This window comes from Nothoprocta perdicaria, unplaced genomic scaffold (assembly GCF_003342845.1).
Source record: "Nothoprocta perdicaria isolate Ctin4 unplaced genomic scaffold, notPer1 scaffold_23, whole genome shotgun sequence".
Taxonomy (NCBI): domain Eukaryota; kingdom Metazoa; phylum Chordata; class Aves; order Tinamiformes; family Tinamidae; genus Nothoprocta; species Nothoprocta perdicaria.
In genome coordinates, this window is record NW_020455455.1 from 2,767,957 (window position 1) to 2,788,597 (window position 20,641).

The following is a 20,641-nucleotide window of genomic DNA, read 5'->3' on the forward strand; positions in this document are numbered from 1 at the left end:
TGAAATAAAATACTACTGCATGTTCAGCGCAGGGAACAAGGGTTTAATCTCTAGAAAGGCACATTCAGTTAGTTCTCATATTTCTGCTTGCAATAGGACACTGGTGGGCTTGAAGCAGAGGGGAGGTTTATGAGGTGTCTATTTTAAAATTGTGATTGTGTTCACCAAGCCCAACATGAACAAAGACCTCTTGAGAAGTCTTCCAGACCCAGGCTGACACCAACCTGTTAGGAATCCTTGTTTATCAAAGGAAAGGCTGTGCTTTCCCATCAGAGAACGTAGTAAGATTTCCTTTTCAAAACAAGCTGAAAAACTCTTTTTTTTTCCCTTCCTTCCTTCCTTCCTTCCTTCCTTCCTTCCTTCCTTCCTTCCTTCCTTCCTTCCTTCCTTCCTTCCTTCCTTCCTTCCTTCCTTCCTTCCTNTCCTTCCTTCCTTCCTTCCTTCCTTCCTTCCTTCCTTCCTTCCTTCCTTCCTCCCTCCCTCCCTCCCTCCCTCCCTCCCTCCCTCCCTCCACAGTGTAACTGCAATGGGGCTGTATAGTAGCCAGTGCTTAAACAGCTGCTTGGTAAGATATTTATGCAGCTCTCATTAAGCACTTTAATAAAACAAAGATGTGCAGGTAAAACAATGTATTTCTCTTTTTTTTTTTCATGATTAGATTAGGTATTGAATTCCCTGCTTTGGAATCACTAAAACCTATTACATCATGTAACTCATTCTGTGTTTTTTTCATTTGGAAGCCAGGTAGGAACTGACACACACACACCTGACCAGTATGTTCTGTTACCTTAACCATAATGTCTTGTATTGTGCAAACTGTTCCAAGATGCTAGCTATGAGCTAATTTGTTCACTGGAAAAATAGTTGTCTAAATCCATCATAAAAATTGGCTTAAGCCTTGACATGTGAAAATCCATGTTACTTAAAAGAATGTAGCAAAACTTACTACAATGGACAGGAATATTTTTGGTATACATATTTTGAAACCCAAGCTGTGGAATCAATGGCATCTTAATGGTGTTAGCTCTGATCAAGTACCTGGCAACATATTGGAACCTTATGCTTACTTGATGTACCTGTGCATCAAGTACATCAGGTAAGACTCTCACTTCACTCTGAATTTGGTACCTTTCAATTTCACAGAATGGTCTTTTATTATAGAGAGAAGATCCTGCACTCTATCTGCATATTTTTCCTCTTTTATCTCAAGAACAGATGCTGGGTGGTTGCCATACTTCTCTGGAACTCAAGAAACCTGTTTCTAATTCCCTCCGTGCAACTTTTTGAGGGGTGACACTCTATGTGACTTATCTTCTATATACCATTCCATGCAAAACAGGATAGGGATCTCCTTTAAAAGAACTTGGATATGCTCTGAAAAGCATCACATAAGTACAAGGAATTCTCACTATCATTACATCCCCTTGCATTAGCCTCTGTGAGGTAAACAATTTTAAGCTTTAATATGAGATATTCTTTATCCTTCTTGATACTTGGATCAAACATTCCTGTAATGTGATGACCAGAATCCAACAATCGTATTCCACAGGAGATTTATGGATAGAGAGAGCCTTGTAACTAAAGCAGTCCTCCAATCTTGCACCAGCTGCTCGCATTATACTCAGTGGCCAAGACATGAACTGGCATGGGGTTTAAATTACCCCAGTAACTCGAGCCAAGAGCAAAGTCTGCCTTATCCATGTTGCAAAGTTTGGTTACCTTAATAATAATAAWAAAAAATCACTTATGAACTTTCCCCCATTTTCAAGGCTGACCAACATGGAAGTACAGAAAGTCATTTATGATCTTCTCTATTCATATTAGTTTTAGTAACCATTTAAAAGAAATACAGTAAATTTCCATTTTCAGAATATTTCCTAGGAACTTGGTTTATATGTTACACTATATAGCACTTCATTAATCATTTAAGTCTTTCTACACCAGGTACGTATTTCTGTTTATTCTATTTACTGTATTTGTATCCAGTGTGTTTGGTACATCACTGTCAGTCCTTAAATCATCTTCCACAAAACTCCTTCACCTTCTGTCTATATCTGGCACATTTAAGAGCATTAATTCTTTGACAAGATTCAGCTTCTAGGTGACTACCCCAAACCTTTTCCTCCGTGGCAGCTATTCTGTCTCTCTGGGACTTCCTCTTGCATCAAAGACAYTGCTCCTCTCAGTCTGAAAAACTGTTCTCCAGCCAGTCAGGCCCCAGCATGGGCTTATTCTCCCCAAGATGGGGCACTTGGTATTTGCCTCTGTTAAACTTCATGAGGTGGTTGCTTGCCCATTTCTCTAGCCTGTCAAGGTCCACATGGTGACACAACCTTCTGGGCTATCAACCACTCATCCCAGCTTTGTGTCATCTGCAGACTTGCTGAGGTGGCACTCTGCCCATCATCCAGGTCATTAAAGAAGATTTTAAATAATACCTGGCCCTAGTCTTACACCCTGGAGCACACCACTAGTGACCACTCTCCAGCTGGACTTTGTGCCACTGATCACAGTACTTTGAGATGGGAAGTTCAGCCAATTTTCARTCCACCCTATTGTCCACATACATAGCCCACACTTCACCAATTTGTCTGCAATGATGTCAGAGATGGTGCCCCCCACTGTCCTCCTAGGGACTGAATTAAGGTTGACTGGCATGTTGCCTGGATCCTCCTTAAAGATTCTCCATCTTGAAGATATGCCAAGGTATTTGCTTTCTTCTAGGCCTTAGGAATCTCCCCTGATTGCCATGACCTTTCAAAGAACAGCCTCACACTGGCCAGCTGCCTTAGCACTTGGGGGTGCATCAGGTCCCATAGACTTGTGCATAATCTGATCCTCCCCTTCTGAGGGTAAATGAGTGGATATTTGTTCTATTTCCTGCCCACTAGGATGCACCATTCTCAAGAGTGGAGAAGATGATCCTTGAAAACTGGCCAGCTCTCCTGGACCTTTCCTCTCACTATAACCTACTTTCCCAGAATTCTTCCAAGGAAATCCCTGAAAAGGCCAAAGTCTGCTCTCCTGAATTCTGGGGTTGTGATCTTGTTATTTGCCTTGTGCCTTCTATCTTCTTAAACAAAAACCTTTCTTTTTGCATACGTGACAGTGTTTATTGGCAATATGAACCAACATATTTATTGCCTTCGGGAATTCATTTGGCTTGACATAACCTTGTTCTTTTAAAATATTGAGAGCAGCTGAATGCTTAATATCAAAACATTAAAACGCGCCTTTGGGCCAATGTTAGGWATGGGGAATATCAAGAAAACAGCCTTAAGTGACTACACAAAGATAGTTAAATCAGCTCCTTAACATAAATGGCTTCTAATTAATGGGGACTTCATTTTCTCTCCGTAGTGGTTGAGATAATATTAGAAATAAAATCAGACAGATTTAATACTAGACTTGGCAAACAAAGATAATTTTTATACAGTTTTATGGTTACTTAATATCTGTGATATGTTCAGAAAAATAATATTTTTCTTTTTCTTCAGAAAAAGAATATTTTTTATCACAATAGTTACCTTCCATTTTCAAACATTCTTTATCTTTCATTCCACAAAAATAGAAATCTTAGGCAAAATCCTGTYATTTTCTGGAGCTGTACAAGGATTTGCACTCAGAAATTCAGAACTTTCTTTTCCTGCRAAAGCTGATTTCAATTCTAAGCAATTCGCATTATGCAGGATTCTGAATTGATGTATAAAAGTAATGTATAATGAAGAGGGCAGAATATGTTACATTATAAAAACAGTAAACAGTAGAACATTGATTCACACAGTTTGATTGCTAAGATATGGTAAGCAGCATTAACCCTCTTGAAACAACCTACAGAGAAGACACAATATCTATGGAAAAATAAATTCCTCCTTTCACCTACTTGTGTATGGCTTATTTCACTTTCAGCTTATATCAGCAGTAAGAACCTCAGAGGACARCATTTCCTGTGGATTAATCTTGCCTGGAGTTAATAGCCTTGGGTTGTGCCCAGAGCTGTCAACTCTCCTCAGTCCATCATTAAGATCCTGGAAATGCTGTACATCTCCATTGCTTTATGAGAATGGAGAATATAGAGGACTACAGAGCTCTGCAGAGCCTTCTTCCTGCATTCACAGTGGCACATGTATTGTGGCAAAGGACTTTCATGCAGTAACTGTGGTCTGCACTGCTGGATAAAGATTTTTTTGTACCAGCATCTTAGATACAGGCAACTGTCTGTCCTACAGTCGTGTTTACATTTGATTCAAGCTAAGGATGTAGTTATGGCAAAGAGGAGSAGGAATTTGGCCAGTGTTTAATGACCAACAGCAGGGCGACTATTCCAAGCTACATTGGTCTTTTGAAGTTCTCACAGTAGTAGAGCAAGCAGAGCCTGCTCTCACACATATCACTGATAGAGCTGTTTGTCAATATCCCAGCAAGCAGGCAAAAAAGCAGGGACTTTAGTTTCAGCGTTTGGAATCAAGTATGGGGATGGGCCTCTAAGATGTGATTGTTGCAGTACTCATTACCTTTATTATATCAAGCATTTGTTGCCATAATTAGGCATCTAAGAAGAAAGAGCAACAGTAAATTTTCAGGAGCACTGAAAAGCCAAACATTTGACAGAGAAGCAAAAATATGGCTTTGTATTCTGAAGCCACTTACAAACTGGCTGCCATGTTCCTGCTACTTTTCAGTTTCCCCATATTAAAACTAGTTTCTTCTCTTTTCTAGCTATTCAAATTCATGCAGTCCTGGGTGCAAAATTCCTGTATCTAGAACTGTATAAAAGCCAAGGGAGAAACAATAAAATTATGTTCAGTAATGCAGGCATAAACTAAAATAAACTTCAAACCTCTGAGGAACCTCGGAAACCCTCCATATTTTTTCTGCACTTCTGCCTCCTCAGGCACTCCCAGAGAGAGATGCATTAGCATTGTGAGGAACTTCCAACATAGGCTGAAATAGGCTCAAGAATGAGCTGAGTTCCATTTCCCACCATGTTGTCCAGAGAGCTGGGAGTCTGGAAGAATGTCACAAGCCCTGACAGATGGTACAAATTCATCATTTGGAAATGCATTTTCAAAACAGATGTTTTACTACCAACCTCCTTCGTCTTCCATTAAAAAGTGTCCATCTAAGTTCAAAGAACACTGGGCAAGATCCCTTGGATCTCCCTCTGGTGACTCAGACATACCATGATTTGACAAATGGAGGCACATAAAAAAAAAAGAACATAACGTAACATAATCACGTAGGCTTGTTTCTTCTTTGTATGAATCAGGTTATCACTTGCTACATCAGCAAGTCTGAATCCAAAAGTCAGCTTTAGCAGAGTTCATATTTACAGCCTGGCTTTGAAGTTAATCCAAAAAAGTCTGTGATTCTTCTTGGCCTTTGCACAATGTCTGCCTCTGTCTTCACTGGTTGGCTGGAAAATTTGGGCTGCTTTGTTTACTCAAACATGTCTAATCATTGCACATCATATAACCACTTATTCCCATAAGGAGTTTGCATTTCTAGGTGACAGATTACAACCGTCATGAGACAAAGGGGTCAGCTGTTGTCAGTTAAACTAAGTGGAGGAGGAAGCAGTCACTCAAAACACGACTGACCTTTTGTGGCACCATAACTTATCGGCTGATCCATACAAACTCAACAAGGAACATAGATTATCTTAGTAATCACATCATATCATATTTTTATCAAGTTTTCATTAGCAAATCTATGAGAAGAAAATACTGTTCACTGTGACAACTTTCACTTSGCTATTAACAAGCCCAAACACTTTCCTCTGCAATCAGCATATCTTCAATTAGACTGTAGCAGCAGAGCTAGTGTGTGCTGCATGTTACCATTATCCTGCTTTTTGGCATATACAAATTCTTTTCATTAATTGCATGTACAAAAGGTCCTCTAAAAAAGAGATGTTGTTGTAGGGAGGGTGACATTTCCTCTTAATTTCCATGCAGAACCACAACTGTGGGGTTCAGTCTGGCCTCTGATGGTTCAGAATCACCATAWCGTGATTATTTGGATTATATTCTAATCCTCAGCTTGAATCTGTAGAGGTCAGCCCAACTAACAGTAGTAGTTTTTGCTTTGCATTTTGCTTTATTCCTGGATTAATCTTGGGAACTAGAAGTTTATAGGCTTGCTAAGAGCAAACGATGCCCTTTTTAGGAAATTAATTATGTCCTGCAGTCTTTTATGGCGATGGCTTTGTAACTGTTAATTTGAAAAGGGGCTCTGAAAAAGAGAACCATCTTGAGGTAAGTGGGAGGAAGGCAACCAGATCCTCTATCACACTGTTCCCTGCATCAGTCTTCCCATTAGATGAGTTTGCATGTGAATTAGGGTTTATTTCTTCCAGCAACTTCTTAGACATAACGGGGAGGATGTCAAAGTTTTCTGAGTATTACTTTTTCCTTTTTTTTTGTTTTAATGGAAAAACATCCTGTTGCTTTATGTGAAATTTTCTGAGCTTTCAATTTACTTTATGGATATCTGAAGAGAGCAGAAATCCTTAAATAGGTAAAATTATCACAGCCAAACTGCTGAAACAGATAAAATTATCCAGTTTGATAGCAGGAGTATGTACAGACAGTGGAGTAAGAAAAATGATGATTTTGTGGGAGTATTTGCCATGGGGTCTCTGATACAGGGAGCCTACCCATCCCTGCCCTCAAGCTGGTGCAAGTTCCCACCTCTGACTTGAGTTCCATATGAGAAGCAAAGCACAGGCAGAGAAAATAGGATTTACTGAGAGGAATGAGGCACCAAAGGGACTGCAGATCCTCACTGGCATTGCCTGGTGTGCTTGCACTCATGCACTCACTGTGTCGTGACGTGCAGCTGTGACTCTACGCCACTATSTAGGTCAGGAGAAGGATGCTTCAAATCAGACAGATCCGCTGCGGATACTGCTCTGTCTTTCCACTGGTTACAGAGCGGTGGACAGCCAGCTCTAGTATCTAACTTTAAATGACCAACATTAAGTAAGATGAGACTCACTGCTCCTGCATTAAACATACCACAGAATTACATATCCCGAGCCCAGTAAACCAGGCTGACTAATGCTCATACTCTAAAAAAAATTCTATCTTGATTAGGAGACATTAAGCAAAGGAGACTTCATTTCTTCTATAACTAGTTCGGTGCAACAGCTATACATCCTCAGTCACAAACACAAAACACAGAACCACTTCCTATTTCTCATTTAATCTGTTTAATCTCTAATTGATATTTTTGTTACATTTTAAATTGGACTTAAAAAAATCCAGTCTAACCGAGACTCCCAGACTAATGAGACCAATTGCCAATGAAATAGCTGTAAACAGCTTAAAAACTTGATGTCTAGGACCTATGTAAAGGGTTTTATATTTTTGTTTGTTTTTCCCAAGACAAAGCTTTCGCCCTTTACAAAAATAACTGTATTTCACCAACAGAATGATGAACGGAAAACTGTGGTTGGATCATGAATGTCACATGTCCAGGTCCCAATAAGGTAGCTAGCTATGTTTTATCTTTGGCTTGGTGAAGAAGATGGGGAACGTTCAGCTGTGATACTGCTTGGACACTGCAGTGGTCCCAGTTAGAGCTAATAGCTCCAACCAGTGACAAGGACTCCCTGGCTCTCTGCCTCTCTGGCTGTCTCTGTGAGTTAGGAACAGTGAACTGATTGACTTCTGTTTTTAACTCTGTTCTTAACTGACCTGGGCTAGCCAGAGTCCAGAGGCCAAAGGTCAAAGACTCTTTTTGCTGGAATTAGAAAAATTGTTTTTCTATTTCCCTTGATATTTTTCTAAAGGTATATTTCTACAGTGAATACATAGATGCTCATTACTATATTTTCTGTGTACACTTCTGCAAGACCTCTGCATAAGCTCACACTAAAAGATCTCCTACACAGAATTGGAAGATATCTAAGATATCTTCTAATATAGATATCCAAGCTTTGGGATGTAAATTTGAAAAAAAAAAAAAAAGAAAAAAGAGCCTTTTTTTTCCTCACTAGCAGATGACACACTGAACAAACCCAAATGCAGCACACCCAGGCTTGCCTCTGAAACACATCTGTGGTAGCTGCTAAATATGACTGCTCTCAAAAGCATCATATTTCTGTGAAGTGAAAGGTACATATGAAAACCGACTCTGATCTTGACTGTTAATAGAAAAAAACCCATATGGACAAATCAGAAATTAATTCACTCAGTAGCTATAAGTAGGTCCTTTGTCACTGCACTAGGTCAGAATCACAGCAATCTCTCAAGCGTGGAGCTGTAGACTCTCTTGTAGGTTTTGGTGGTGCTATTAGCTGTTGCAGAAGAAACAGCCTATGACCTTACTCTTGACAGATAGAAAGGACTATTCAAATAATCTTTTCAGTACCCACCGAGACCTTATTCTTGACAGACAGAAAGGACTATTCAAATAATCTTTTCAGTACCCACCGACCTAGTTAAGTACAGTAGGAGGCACCCATGCATCCAAATTCAGACTCATGACTGTTAGCTATTCACTTGGCATCCAATATAGGCAATATACCCTTCCAACTGCTTTCTCCTTTCTCCAGGAAACCAAGTTAAGAGAAGTAGAATTTCTTTTAGCTACTTTTGCATTTGAGCACAGGGAGAGATTAATTCAAAAGGTGTGAGGAGTTAAATTGAAAACTCCTGTAGTAAGCTGAGCATTCTCCATTCTTCTCTTGCTAGGGTCAGAGGCAGTATGGGGATAAATCATCTTTATCCCCACAGCTACTGAGAACTCAGGAAGGCTCTTGCATTCCAGGCAGGAAGATTGAGGGATTCTGAACTACTTGAAAAAGGAAGGAGGCAATCAATCAGTTTGATCAGGAAAGACTCTGCAGTTATTTCCTTGTAACAGCAAACTGAATTATAAATTTCTCAATGTAATGCTAAATGTTAAAGATATTTATCCAAGCCCAGAGTGCTGATACTCTGTCATCCATCTCTCATGCACAGTACTTAAAAATATTCTAAGAAAAAAACACCTTTCAGAGAAGCGCTATGTGAAGCAATGTATGTCTGGAAAGCAGCACATTTCAGATCTCAGTATGTCAGGGTATTTTGTTTTTATTTCCAAAGACAAATTGCAACATATTTATCTTTTCAATAGCCTATGCATAATTCATAGAGAGGATTTCTTCATCAGGACATCTCAGCAGAACACACTGGCAAATCTATGTCATACTACTGTAAAAAGAGACAAGTAGATGACAAGTAAAAACTATTACAGGCACATGGCCAGTTGCAGAGGTAACAACTCACAGCACAATATCGCTGCCTGATGCACTGGAAATATAATTCTGACAGCAGGAAAGCTGGGAATGTGACTGTTTGCAACTAGGAGCTCATCCTTTCTGTGGTCCACAGTGTCTTTTTTTTTTAGTGGTAAGTCAGAGTTTGACTTCATGTGAATATTATATGCTATATAAGCCTGATAGATAATACCTTTTCCCTAGGTTAACAGCAAATGAGTATCAAACAGCTTTGAAGCAGGGCACAAAGGGTACTCCCTCAGCTGTCTGGCTCCAAAACAGTTCTTTGACCAGGCAAGATGAGACTGCAGAGCACATAATGGAAACCTAGAAGAATTTTGACTTGGGCCCAAGACAGTATAAACAAAATCAGGAATGGTACTTGAAAACCATATTTGAATTCTCAGGAAAGATTCAAAACATAAATTTGAGAGATACTAATAATGAGAGAAGTAAGCAACATGCACATGATTTAAATAGGAACCTGTGAGATGTTATTTTTAAAGTTATGTCAAAAAGCATTTCCATTTAGGCCTTTCAGGTTTGTAATTTAAACCCTTAAATATCTACTTACAAAAAAAAAAAAAAAAGAAAAAGAAAAAAGAGGCAGGGGTCTGTACATATAGAAAGAGATTTTTAAGAGATTTTTGAGTGTATTACCTGCAGGAATGTTTCAGCCCATAGCCGGGACCTTATTTTCAGTGCTGCACTCTTCCCTCTCTCCAGTTGTCCCACAGTGCAGGAAATCAGGATACATCTTACATTTGTACAGTTCTATGTACAAAATAAAGGGAAGTCATACCTATATCTTAAAATGTAAGAAATCACTTACAAATGCATTATATTAGCAAACATATCAACTTTGCCTTAAAGAGTAAAGCCTTCTGAAATCAATAATTTCACCTAATAAAATGCAACAGAGAGATCTCATGAGACTTTGTGGGAGCTATAAAACAGGAAATATTATTTTTGTGCCACCAATGAATACAACTAATTACCTATCAGAATGAAACTAAAAGCAAGAACTTTCGACAGTCTGGTTTGAAGAACTCTTAAAATGTCCAAGTACTTACCAATCTTTGAAGTGTATTCATTTTCCATATGTGTCATTTTAACCGGGTTTTCTTCTCTTTCTCTAAACTTAAAGTCTATATTTATGTTCCTAAATCTTTCCCCTCTTCTGACTCCCACAGTTCTTACTGATATTTATGTGATAGCAGCCAGAACATTAGCTGAGATTCATTAATTGCTCTGTTTTAAGCTTGTGGCCATGAAACATTCCAGATGAGCAGTGATTTGGCTCATATATAGGACTGAAGGAAAAGCCAAGCAATGCAAGTCCAAACGATGTTAAATACTGCCCAAGGAGTGTCATCAAGAAGGCGAGAAGCTGCCTGGAAGACACTGAATGGAATGAGGGGAGGCCCATGGGGTAATGATGGGGATGTACGTCCATACCATGGTAGGGTATGGGGCCATAGGAAAGAAGGCAGTTCTCTCAAAGAAATAATTAAAAGCATGCTATAGTTCCATGATTCTATGATTCTATGATAGTTCTGAAAAATGTATAGATGTACATATACAAATATTTTTTTAACTGAATGGTAAAAGATTGGAGGTTTAATTGAGTCACATTTTTATAACAAAGTAGACCTCCCTTCCCTGATATTGACCTTCATGATAGAAATCTCGTGATCTTGAAAGCAAAGCAAACTCTCACARTACATTAGGAGAGTGAGAATGGCTGCTCTACCACGGGTTGCACTTCAGAAACTGTCACGGTCACAGATATAAGGGATCTGAAAACATCCTTAAGAAATTCTGCAAGTCTACAGACAGCATTCCCCACACATCTCTATGTAGCAGCGATGTGCTTAATCACTGTTTTCTAAATCCTCCTGAATATGAAACTGTAAACTTTGAAACTTGCAACTACAAACCTTGCTTAAAACGAATATTTCAGAGTATTTGTTTATTTGGCTTTTCATATTTAAACTTTTTCTAGCCAGATTTACTTATCCTGCAAGAATGAGAAGGGCTGTCTTTACTAATCATTTTGGACAAAAACTTGTATTAACAAAATAAATCATTAGTATGCAAAAAGCTTATTTTTGGCTGACATTTTAGGACCTAAACACATACGTCTATTTTTTTCAGTAATGGACTTAGCCCTTCCAGAACATTGTAACATTAGAACTAATGGAACAGAAACCAAATGTTTAATAAACAGTGTAAGTAGAATAAGAGCTTCTCAGAATACTTTTTCCTCTCTGTGAAAACCACAGAATGGTTGAGGTTGGAAGGGACCTCTAGAGATGATCTAGTCCAATCCCCTGCTCCAGCCGGGACACCCAGAGCACGGGGCACAGGGCGGCACCCAGGTGGGTTTGGAAGATCTCCAGARAAGGAGACTCYACAGCCTCCCTGGGCAGCCTGTKCCAGGGCTCTGKCACCCTCACAGGAAAGAACCTTCACCCAAACCCTCACATGGAGATGGAACTTCCTGTGTTTCAACTTACAGGTTGAAACTTATAAGGTTTCAGCCTTAAGAGGAGGTTGAGAGGGGACCTGATCAACATGCATAAGTTCATGAAGGGAGAAGGTAGGGAAGAAGGTGCCAAGCTCTTCTCTTTGGTGGCCGGTGATAGGACAAGGGGAAATGGGTATAAGTTGGAACAGTTCCATCTCCATGTGAGGAGGAACTTCTTTCCTGTGAGGGTGCCAGAGCCCTGGCACAGGCTGCCCAGGGAGGCTGTGGAGYCTCCTTCTCTGGAGGTCTTCAAAACCTGCCTGGATGCCGCTCTGTGCCACATGCTCTGGGTGTCCCTTCTTGAGCAGGAAGGTTGGACTACATGATCTCTAGAGGTCCCTTCCAACCTTGAATATTCTGTGATTCTGTGATTATACCCATTAGCCCTTGTCCTATCGTTGACTTTGATGAAATGAATATATYTTAAAACTTCTGACCAAAAACCGAAGAAATCTGACCAAATAATTTTTGGACCAATCATTCTCAGAGGCAACATTCTCCTTCCATGAATACTTTCACTGAGTCAAAAAATAACATCTTTTGATCTGTAGCACATAATGCTGAAGACATATGGAACTGGGTCACCCACTTCACTGAACAAATGATATTCTGGCTTGCTTTCCTGTGTCCATCCTGGACAGAAAGCCCTGCTATACATGCAGTGATAGGCATTGTACCCAATCTCAATTTGTGCTTATCAAAACCATATTATCTTAGAAGACTACTCATCACAGATGCCAATTTTATGTTTCTGTGTACTCAGCTGACTACTGTCTGTCTAGACCAAACAGCTGAAAAATCTCTGCTTCGTATTTTGAAGTGAGTAATAAGATGCAGACACACTATATGCTTATGAACTTGGTAAACCACTGTTAGCTATTGCTGTGATTTCTGCATTGGCAGCATAGCAGCCATGTGACTGATAAAGATAACTGCGACTTAGGCATTACTGAGGAATGGATTAAGTGTTCTATGGTATAGAACAGCATGTCTGCAAAAGCTTAGGCATTTCTCTTTTAGTCACAGTGGAGTCCTATCTTTTGCAGGATATTAGGCTGGTGAAATAATTATCCAGGAATCAGCAGTGACTGCAGTTTGAAATGGGTTCATTTGTGAATGTATTCAAAGTAACATTGTGGTAGTAATCACTATCAGATTCTTTTTCCTGTTATGAAAATTGTCAAATTAACCTTCAAATGCAATCTTAAAATTTTTATTCTCTTCCTCCAGAACACCTAGGTCTGTGGAGTTCATTTTTCCTAGCAAATTCTAGTGATTTCAAGGAACTGAAACACAAGTTTGTACTAAACAGCTTAAAAAAAGAACACACATAGTCCCATGAAGGACTCTGCTTTCAGTTCGTAACAGAGCACTGAATGCATGAAACCCAGGTTGACCTCAAGGCTGCCAGGTCATGACATAGTGTCTAGCCAAGGGGAGCTGATAACTATAATGCTTARGAGCATGAAAAATGGAAGAGTGAAGAAAACCTTTCAGAATAAACAGACAAATCTAAATACTCATGTACAGACAGGCTAATCAGAAACATTTTTCTGGGCTAGCTGGGAGGGATAGCTTTGCTCTTGCTTATCATTTTAAACACCTCAGTGGCTTTGATGCATTGGTTGGAATGCTAAAAATGAGGTGAACTGTCCTTTTTACCCTGGTATATTAAAGATGTTCAGCTTTCCTTGAGCATATGGTAAGTATTTACTGTGGGGTAACAAATACACTCCAAAGCACTGGTATGTCAGAGCTGTCACTTCAAATGAAAATGTTAATTTCAAGTGTGAGCTACTCCTAGRAAAAGGGGCAGACCCCAGTAGTCGGCCAAAAAAGAAGAGACCTTCATTTCTAAAGTCAGAGAATGAGACTTAGTCAGTAGAAACCATGGCCATAAGACCATGATGTGCTATGTGTGGGACAGGGATCAGTTCCCAAATCTGCCYTGAATTGTCCTGTGGTGAGAGTGGGGGTCCATGAGGTCTGTCTGCACACAGCCAGCAGCAGGAGAGACAACAATTTAGCCTGCAAGATCTTTATGTAAAAATCCATCAAGTGAACCTCTAACTTGTGGCACCATGATACATAATGAACAATATTTTAAAATAAGAGGTTAAAAAGCAAGTAGAACAACATCAAAATGTCTCTAAATMAGCTACAGTCAAACCAACAGTCTTTTGGATTGAGGTGTATGCATAGTCCCAGGTCATAGATTTCAGCTCACCAGCATTTTTGCAGAGTTTTTCCTTTGAGGTTCTGCCATCGCAATCTCTCTTTTCCTGATGTAATGGGGAATTGTGGAATTATGTAAAAAAGCAGCTAGTTCAGGGGTGTCTTGTGGGACAGCAAACTGCAAAGAGAGAAGAAAAAAGATTGATAATGATGTATCCCCTATAAACACTCAGATACTAACAAACAGGTTTGGTGCCTACTCAGAAGTCTTGAACTTTGGATTAATATTGTGTTTTTCAATTTGACAACATAGCCCTGAGAWTATAGTGTCTTCAGCTAGGAGCATGATCAGTCCTAGCACAGCAAGATATGGCCCAGTTGGAGGAACTGCAACAGACTTTTTTCTGCTCTCTATTTTTCACTGGAGTCAACATCACTGTTGGGCTTGTTTCTGTTAGGCACTTGCGGCAAGTTCCTAATCTCTATAATAAGATAAATTTAAAGTTGCTGCAATAAAATATGGCCATTAATTCAGATGAGAATATGCCTGTGATATTACAGCACTGAAAAGGAAATTTTTTTGACACTGTCTGAGATCCTGAGTCAAACGCATCCTGCAAAATGAAATATATTACAATTTATTAACTGCTGAAAAACCATGTAGACAGAAAGGAAATTCTTTTCTTTTTACCCCTGGTGCTTAATTATATTAACATTTTCTTTGTGCAACAAGGGAATAGTTAATGAGCTAGTAAATCTCTCCCTCTGAATGTGATAATATGTGGGAATTCTCCTTCCTTGATTCTTTCACCTGCGTACATTCTGTTCTTTAACAATGACAAATTAAAAGAACCACATTAAAATGATATGTTTAAAAAAATCCTCATTATATSATGACAAGTGGTACATATATATAGATCCTTTTGAATATTAGAATTTTTATCCATACTTATTTTTTCCATAGATTCTAGAACATTAGTATCTTCAGGAGTGAATTATTACAGTAAAGGCTCAAACCCAGCATTTAGTGATTAACAGGAAATATCCTTATCCATGTACACACATGCTTACTATGTGACATGTACTGCAGAAATCTGRCATTCCTTGTTTTGTAACTGAAAACATACTCAAAGGATTTAAATGGAAGATAYAGCATAAAAAAACACAGAATATTAATTCACAATATTCTGCATATATTTGTAAATGGAAAGTACTTCACAAAGACTCTGGCATTGCAGTGACAATATGTTYCTTAAACGGATAAGGAAACAAGATTCCTGAAGCCATAACCCATTGAACATTGTTACTCATGTTTTCATACACAGAAAGACACGTGTCCCCATCATTGTTATTCTCCGCTATCCTCTGAACAGCATTTTCCTCTTCATGAGAGGAAGTAGAGGCAAAATATGGCAAAATATGAAATCTTCTGAAGGACCAYATAGTCAAGTTGCAGCTGCCTCAGCAAGAATGAGGGAGCCCAATTCAAATGCCTCTATGTAAACGTACATAGCATAGGTGAATAAACAAGGAGATGTGAGGATGTGTGTCCAGTTTCAGGGCAATGATCTCATTGCAATTACTGAGACATGGTGGGACAGCTCTCATGACTGGAATGTGGCCATGGAGGGCTTTAGGATTCTCAGGAAGGGCAGTCCAGGAAGGCRAGATGGTGGAGTTGCTCTTTAAGTGAAAGAACAATTGGAATGTATAGAGCTCAGCATAGGGGAGGACGAAGTATGGGCCGAGAGTCTTTGGGTGAGGATTACAGGGCAGGCCAACAGGGGCGCGACACTGTCCTGGGAGTTTACTACAGGCCTCCTGTAATCAGGAAGAGGGAGTGGATCAGGCCTTCTACAGGCAGCTGCAAGAAGCCTCATGATCACTGACGGGGGTAAACATCGAAGTAGGAGCAAGGGTAAACATAAGGAATAGGACTGAGGGTAAACACGGAAGCATGACTGAGGGCAAACGTYGGTAGTAGGACTGAGGCTAAACATGGGAGTAAGACTGAGGGTAAACATTGGTGGTAGGACTGAGTGTAAACAAAGAAGTACCACAGAGGGTAGACCTTCAGAGTAGGACTGAGGGTAAAGAATGATAGTAGGACTGGTGGTAAACACTGAAGTAAAACTGAGAGTAAAAATCGGAGGTAGGACTGAGGGTAAACAAAGAAGTACCACTGAGGGCAGACATTGGGAGTAGGATTGAGGGTAAACATCGGAAGTACCACTGAGGGTAAATATCGGAAGTCGGACCAAAGGTAAATATGGGAGTAGGACTGAGGGTAAACACAGAAGTAGCACTGAGGGTAAATACTGGTAGTAGGACCGAGAGTAAACAGTCAAGTAAAAAGGGGGATAAACATCGGGACCAAGGATAAACAGAGAAGTACCACTGAGAGTAGACATCGGGAGCAGGACTGAGGGTAAACATCGGTAGTAGGAGTGAGGGTAAACAAAGAAGTACCACTGAGSGTAGACATTGGGGGTAGGACKTAGGGTGAACATCGGGAGTAGCACTGAGGCTAGACATCGGGAGTATCATTGAGGGTAAACATGGGAATACCACTGAGGGTAAACACAGAAGTACCACTGAGGGTAAATATCAGTGGTAGGACTGAGGATAAACAAAAATTGTACCTCTGAGGGTAAACATCGGGAGTAGGACTGAGGGTAAGCATGGGAGTAGGGTGAGGATAAAGAGTGATTCAGACATCTTCAAAACCCACCTGGATACGACCCTGTGCCACGTGCTTTAGGTGTCCCTGCTTGAACAGGGGAGTTGGAATAGATGATCCCTAGAGGTCCCTTCCAACCTCAACCATTCTGTGATGCTATTGCAAGTATCCTGATTCAGACGCTTTTGAGTTACTCCAGGTGAGGGGACCCACTGTCTATGGTGAGAGTTACAGGGAGCAGTTTGAACTCCACATCCACCTAGTGCGCTTAGTGCAGTCACCGCTGTGATTGCCCTAGAGACTAAAGTTATGCCAGAAAGCACCATGCATCCAGGACTAGGGAGGGGAGAAGGAAAATGTCTCCTGCTACATTTTACAAGTGGATTTTCCACAACGGCCTAGATGTTCAGGTTAAAGGTTATTTGTCTCCTCTTGAGCCAATGGCACTGAAGTGGGAAATTCTGTCTGTATGATCTGCCTTATAATCCCACACCTTGCTTTTAATGATTCTTCCTTCTTTTAATAAAACTTGACTTTTTTTTTTGGTTACTGCTCTTTGCTCTTCCCAACCTTATCACCTGGAACAGATATCCAAATCTCCTCATTTTTTTTTTACCTCTCAGTCCAAAATCCAGTTTAACCTTCCTGTTCTTCTAGTCAGGCAATACACTCTGCTGCAATGAATAATTCCACCAGAAATGTTTTGGAAGAGGCCTCATAAAAAGGCTGTTATATAAGAGGGGCCAGCGACCATTCAAGAGCAGTGCGTCACATTACTTTACCTCCAGACCAGAACTTACAGATGCTGATGACAGCTCTGCTGCACAGGGAGGCACCACCTCTGGAAGAGGTCAGCTACCACATGTCACCTCACTGGACGTACCTCGTCCATGTGATGGCTTTTAGTTGGTGTATGGCTGCTTCCTCTGACAGATGTCTCACTCATGCTGCAGTTCTCTATTATTCAGAATTTGCTCTGTGTGTCACCTTGTATAGGTGTTCTTCCCTAGTTGGGAACTAGTGCCTGTCCCTTTAATATTTACAGACACAGGYCCCTTAAAACTACTTTTTGGTATTTATCTGTGAAAAAAAAAAAAATCACGAGCAATACTATATCAGACCAAAAGTCCATCTAACTTCATGAACACTGACGTTAAATGGATGTAGAAGCAAATAAGAACAAGACAAGCACATACGATGCTCCATCCTAATAACTTTCAGCTTCCAAATATTTTCAGCTCAGGGACTTCCTGATCTAGACAAAGTTTTTATTCAGTTATTCACTTGCATTGGGTTTCTCTTTGGTGGATTTGTCCAGTTTCCTCTTAAAACCACATAAACTTTTAACCCTGACTACTTCCTTTGGTAGCAAGTTCTGGACCTCTAATACCTGCTGTACAAAACACCACTTCTTTTTTTCTTGTTTAGAATCTGGCTCTCTGAGTTTGATTTGATGCTCTAGTCTGTGTGCAGTGAACACGCTGCTGAGTGCAGTGAGACATTGGTCCCCACTCACACTATCCCTGCCGTTTGTGAGCCTGCAGATATTGGGCACACCTGCCCATAGTCACCTCCTTTTGCACCTTTCAAGCTTTTTGCAAGTTTCCTAATTTCAATAGCCATTCATATCCCTAGCCCCCCACAGAAAGCATACGCTATAGGAAAGGATGCAAGTACCTTAAGAGGTATTTCCTGAAAGCCAAGAGGAGCTGGACATATAATGTCCTTGGCCTGCTCTGGAAATCTCAGCTAGGCATCTTGCTGCTTACACAAAACCTGAAGGAAGCTGCCTCTGTATCCCATTCCCACCTGAAGCAACAGATCACATTACATATTTGACACCTAATTTGTATATTCACGCTGTTTGGTGCCTTGAAAAGGTAGATGTGGGAGAGGAAGAGCAAACTCAAAAAGCTAAAAAAAAAATCACAAATATATTGCCTGAGAATGTCATCAGGAGCTATGGCTCTTTTCCAAATAGCCCTCCCCTTCTGACAATAATGCTTCTGTCTCAGCTTAATCAAAATTCAGAATAGAAAGTAGTGGCTAGGGAGACAGAGACACTGAACTCCTTTCCATGTACTTGCAAATACATATGCAGCAATGGAGCTTCTTGCTCCTCACCACTTTYGAAAACGTGATATGTTTTGAGTATAACATAGAAATATTTTTTGTATTTTCAGTTTCCTATTTATCATTTCTTCCTCAAAGGAAATTAAATGAAAGGGCTGAATCCTAATCTCTCTTGACTTCTTGGATGTTTCTTGGATGAAATAGAAAATTTAGCCATAATGAGTATGGTATAATGTAGTTTATCTATACTGTTGTAAGTCTATATTATTTATATATAAGGTTAAACTAAAGCCTTGTGCTGTAGCAACTGCAGTGATGAGAAATCCCCTTTGCTAGAAAGATGCTTCTATGCTCATCCACTTCACTAAGTGTGAACCCCTCCCCACACGGATATATAGCAGTTTTAGCAGTTGCAACAGAGSTTTCCCACAAGAAAGACTACCGATTAAACTTGAGAAGTATCTGGAATCAGTTATGCTGAATAGATTGGATACCTTGGTTTCGATGAGAAAATGTGTAGTGCTGTGTTTTGCTAAATCTTCTGACTTTGAGCCAAATCCAGCTCATTTGGGGGAATCTGYCATCACAAACACAGATCTTGAAACAGGCTTTCAGACAATGGCATATCAATACTTTACCAAGGAGGCTGTTACTAGGCTACCAGGCTTCTCCTTGTTTGTGTTTCCTCCAAACTCAAGAGATCTGCAGCTCTGGTATAAAAGAAGAACCATGCCCATGGAAGGAAAAACCATATGAACAGTAAACATTATTTAGAAGTGACACTTTGAAAACTGTTGGGGAGAGTTGGCAGCTTTTCTTTTCTTTTTGCTGTTGTGATTAAAATAATTATAAAATCCTTTCCAAGCAGAAAAACAAAATAACCTGTTGTGCTGATGATAAGGCTGTATTGCATCAAGAAGCAAGTTTCTTCGGAGAAGAAGAGTATAGAAGCCAAACATATTGCACAACAGTTACTACTGGATGTATTAAACTTACTTCTTCCCCAGGAAACAATTCCCTAAAAGCTTCAACCCATTGTGAAGTAGGAGGCAGAAAAAAAACAAGCAAAGTACAGGACGGGATGGAAATGATAGGGTGTGTCTTACCTTTATTTCCATTACATTAATAGGAGAGCTTGTTTGACAGTGCAATGGTCCATGTGTCTGGATATGAAGAAGGTACAGAAGAAATTCTTCCCTACTGGACACAGGCCAGTTGACATGAAGAATTGTACTGTTGATAGTACTTGGTCCTATATTGTGCAGCTGTCAAACAAATATAATTAGTATACAGCTTCCAAGGCAGCAAATAATGGCAAAAAAAMCCCACAGCAATCACCACTTTGATATTTTAAAATTCTTAATGTMCATAGACCTAAAGTGCTTTATGAAAAAGGTATAAATTCTTATTCTCATTTTATCRATAGAGAAGCCTGACAGGACCTTCCCATACTATCCAGAAAGTCAGTGGCTTATCTGGAAGACCAGCCTGTTTTGTTTGAATCTATATTTAAAAACTCAGAATTTTCCCCATTTTTTTCCTATATAGAAAAGACTTGAAATTACCTAAAACCAAAAATAACAGTCTCCAGCCCCAAAACCAAAGCATACTAACAAAACACACTATGCAAATATGTATGATGTTCTTTAACAGAAAATACTGGAAAAGAGCTGCTGAATCTTCAGGATAAGAAAGAARCACATTTCAAGGTGCAGCAGTAGAAAGTTTTTAGCAGATCCTTCAACTATTTTTTTGTGTGGTTAACAACAGTATTTTCAAACCTTCTCAGTTCACTTTCCCCCCGAAAAAGATAAGTAGCATTCCTAGAGTCCTAGGATATCTTTTTTTTTTTTTTTTTTTTTCTCCTGGGAACTGACAGAGAATAAAAGAGCTGCTGAATCTTCAGGATAAGAAAGAA

The 20,641-nt window shown here is 39.7% G+C and overlaps 1 protein-coding gene across 1 annotated transcript in view; it reads right to left on the reverse strand.

Annotated features, from left to right (window-relative positions):
- ITGA8 (integrin subunit alpha 8) overlaps positions 1–20,641 on the reverse strand; it is an 83,821-nt gene that overhangs the window by 10,432 nt on the left and 52,748 nt on the right. Inside the window, exons 23-25 of the mRNA XM_026039362.1 lie at positions 19,830–19,988; positions 14,023–14,148; positions 9,926–10,039 (exon numbers count right to left, since the gene is read on the reverse strand). Coding sequence (XP_025895147.1) covers positions 9,926–10,039; positions 14,023–14,148; positions 19,830–19,988 — 399 coding nt within the window. The remainder of the gene's footprint in view (positions 1–9,925; positions 10,040–14,022; positions 14,149–19,829; positions 19,989–20,641) is intronic.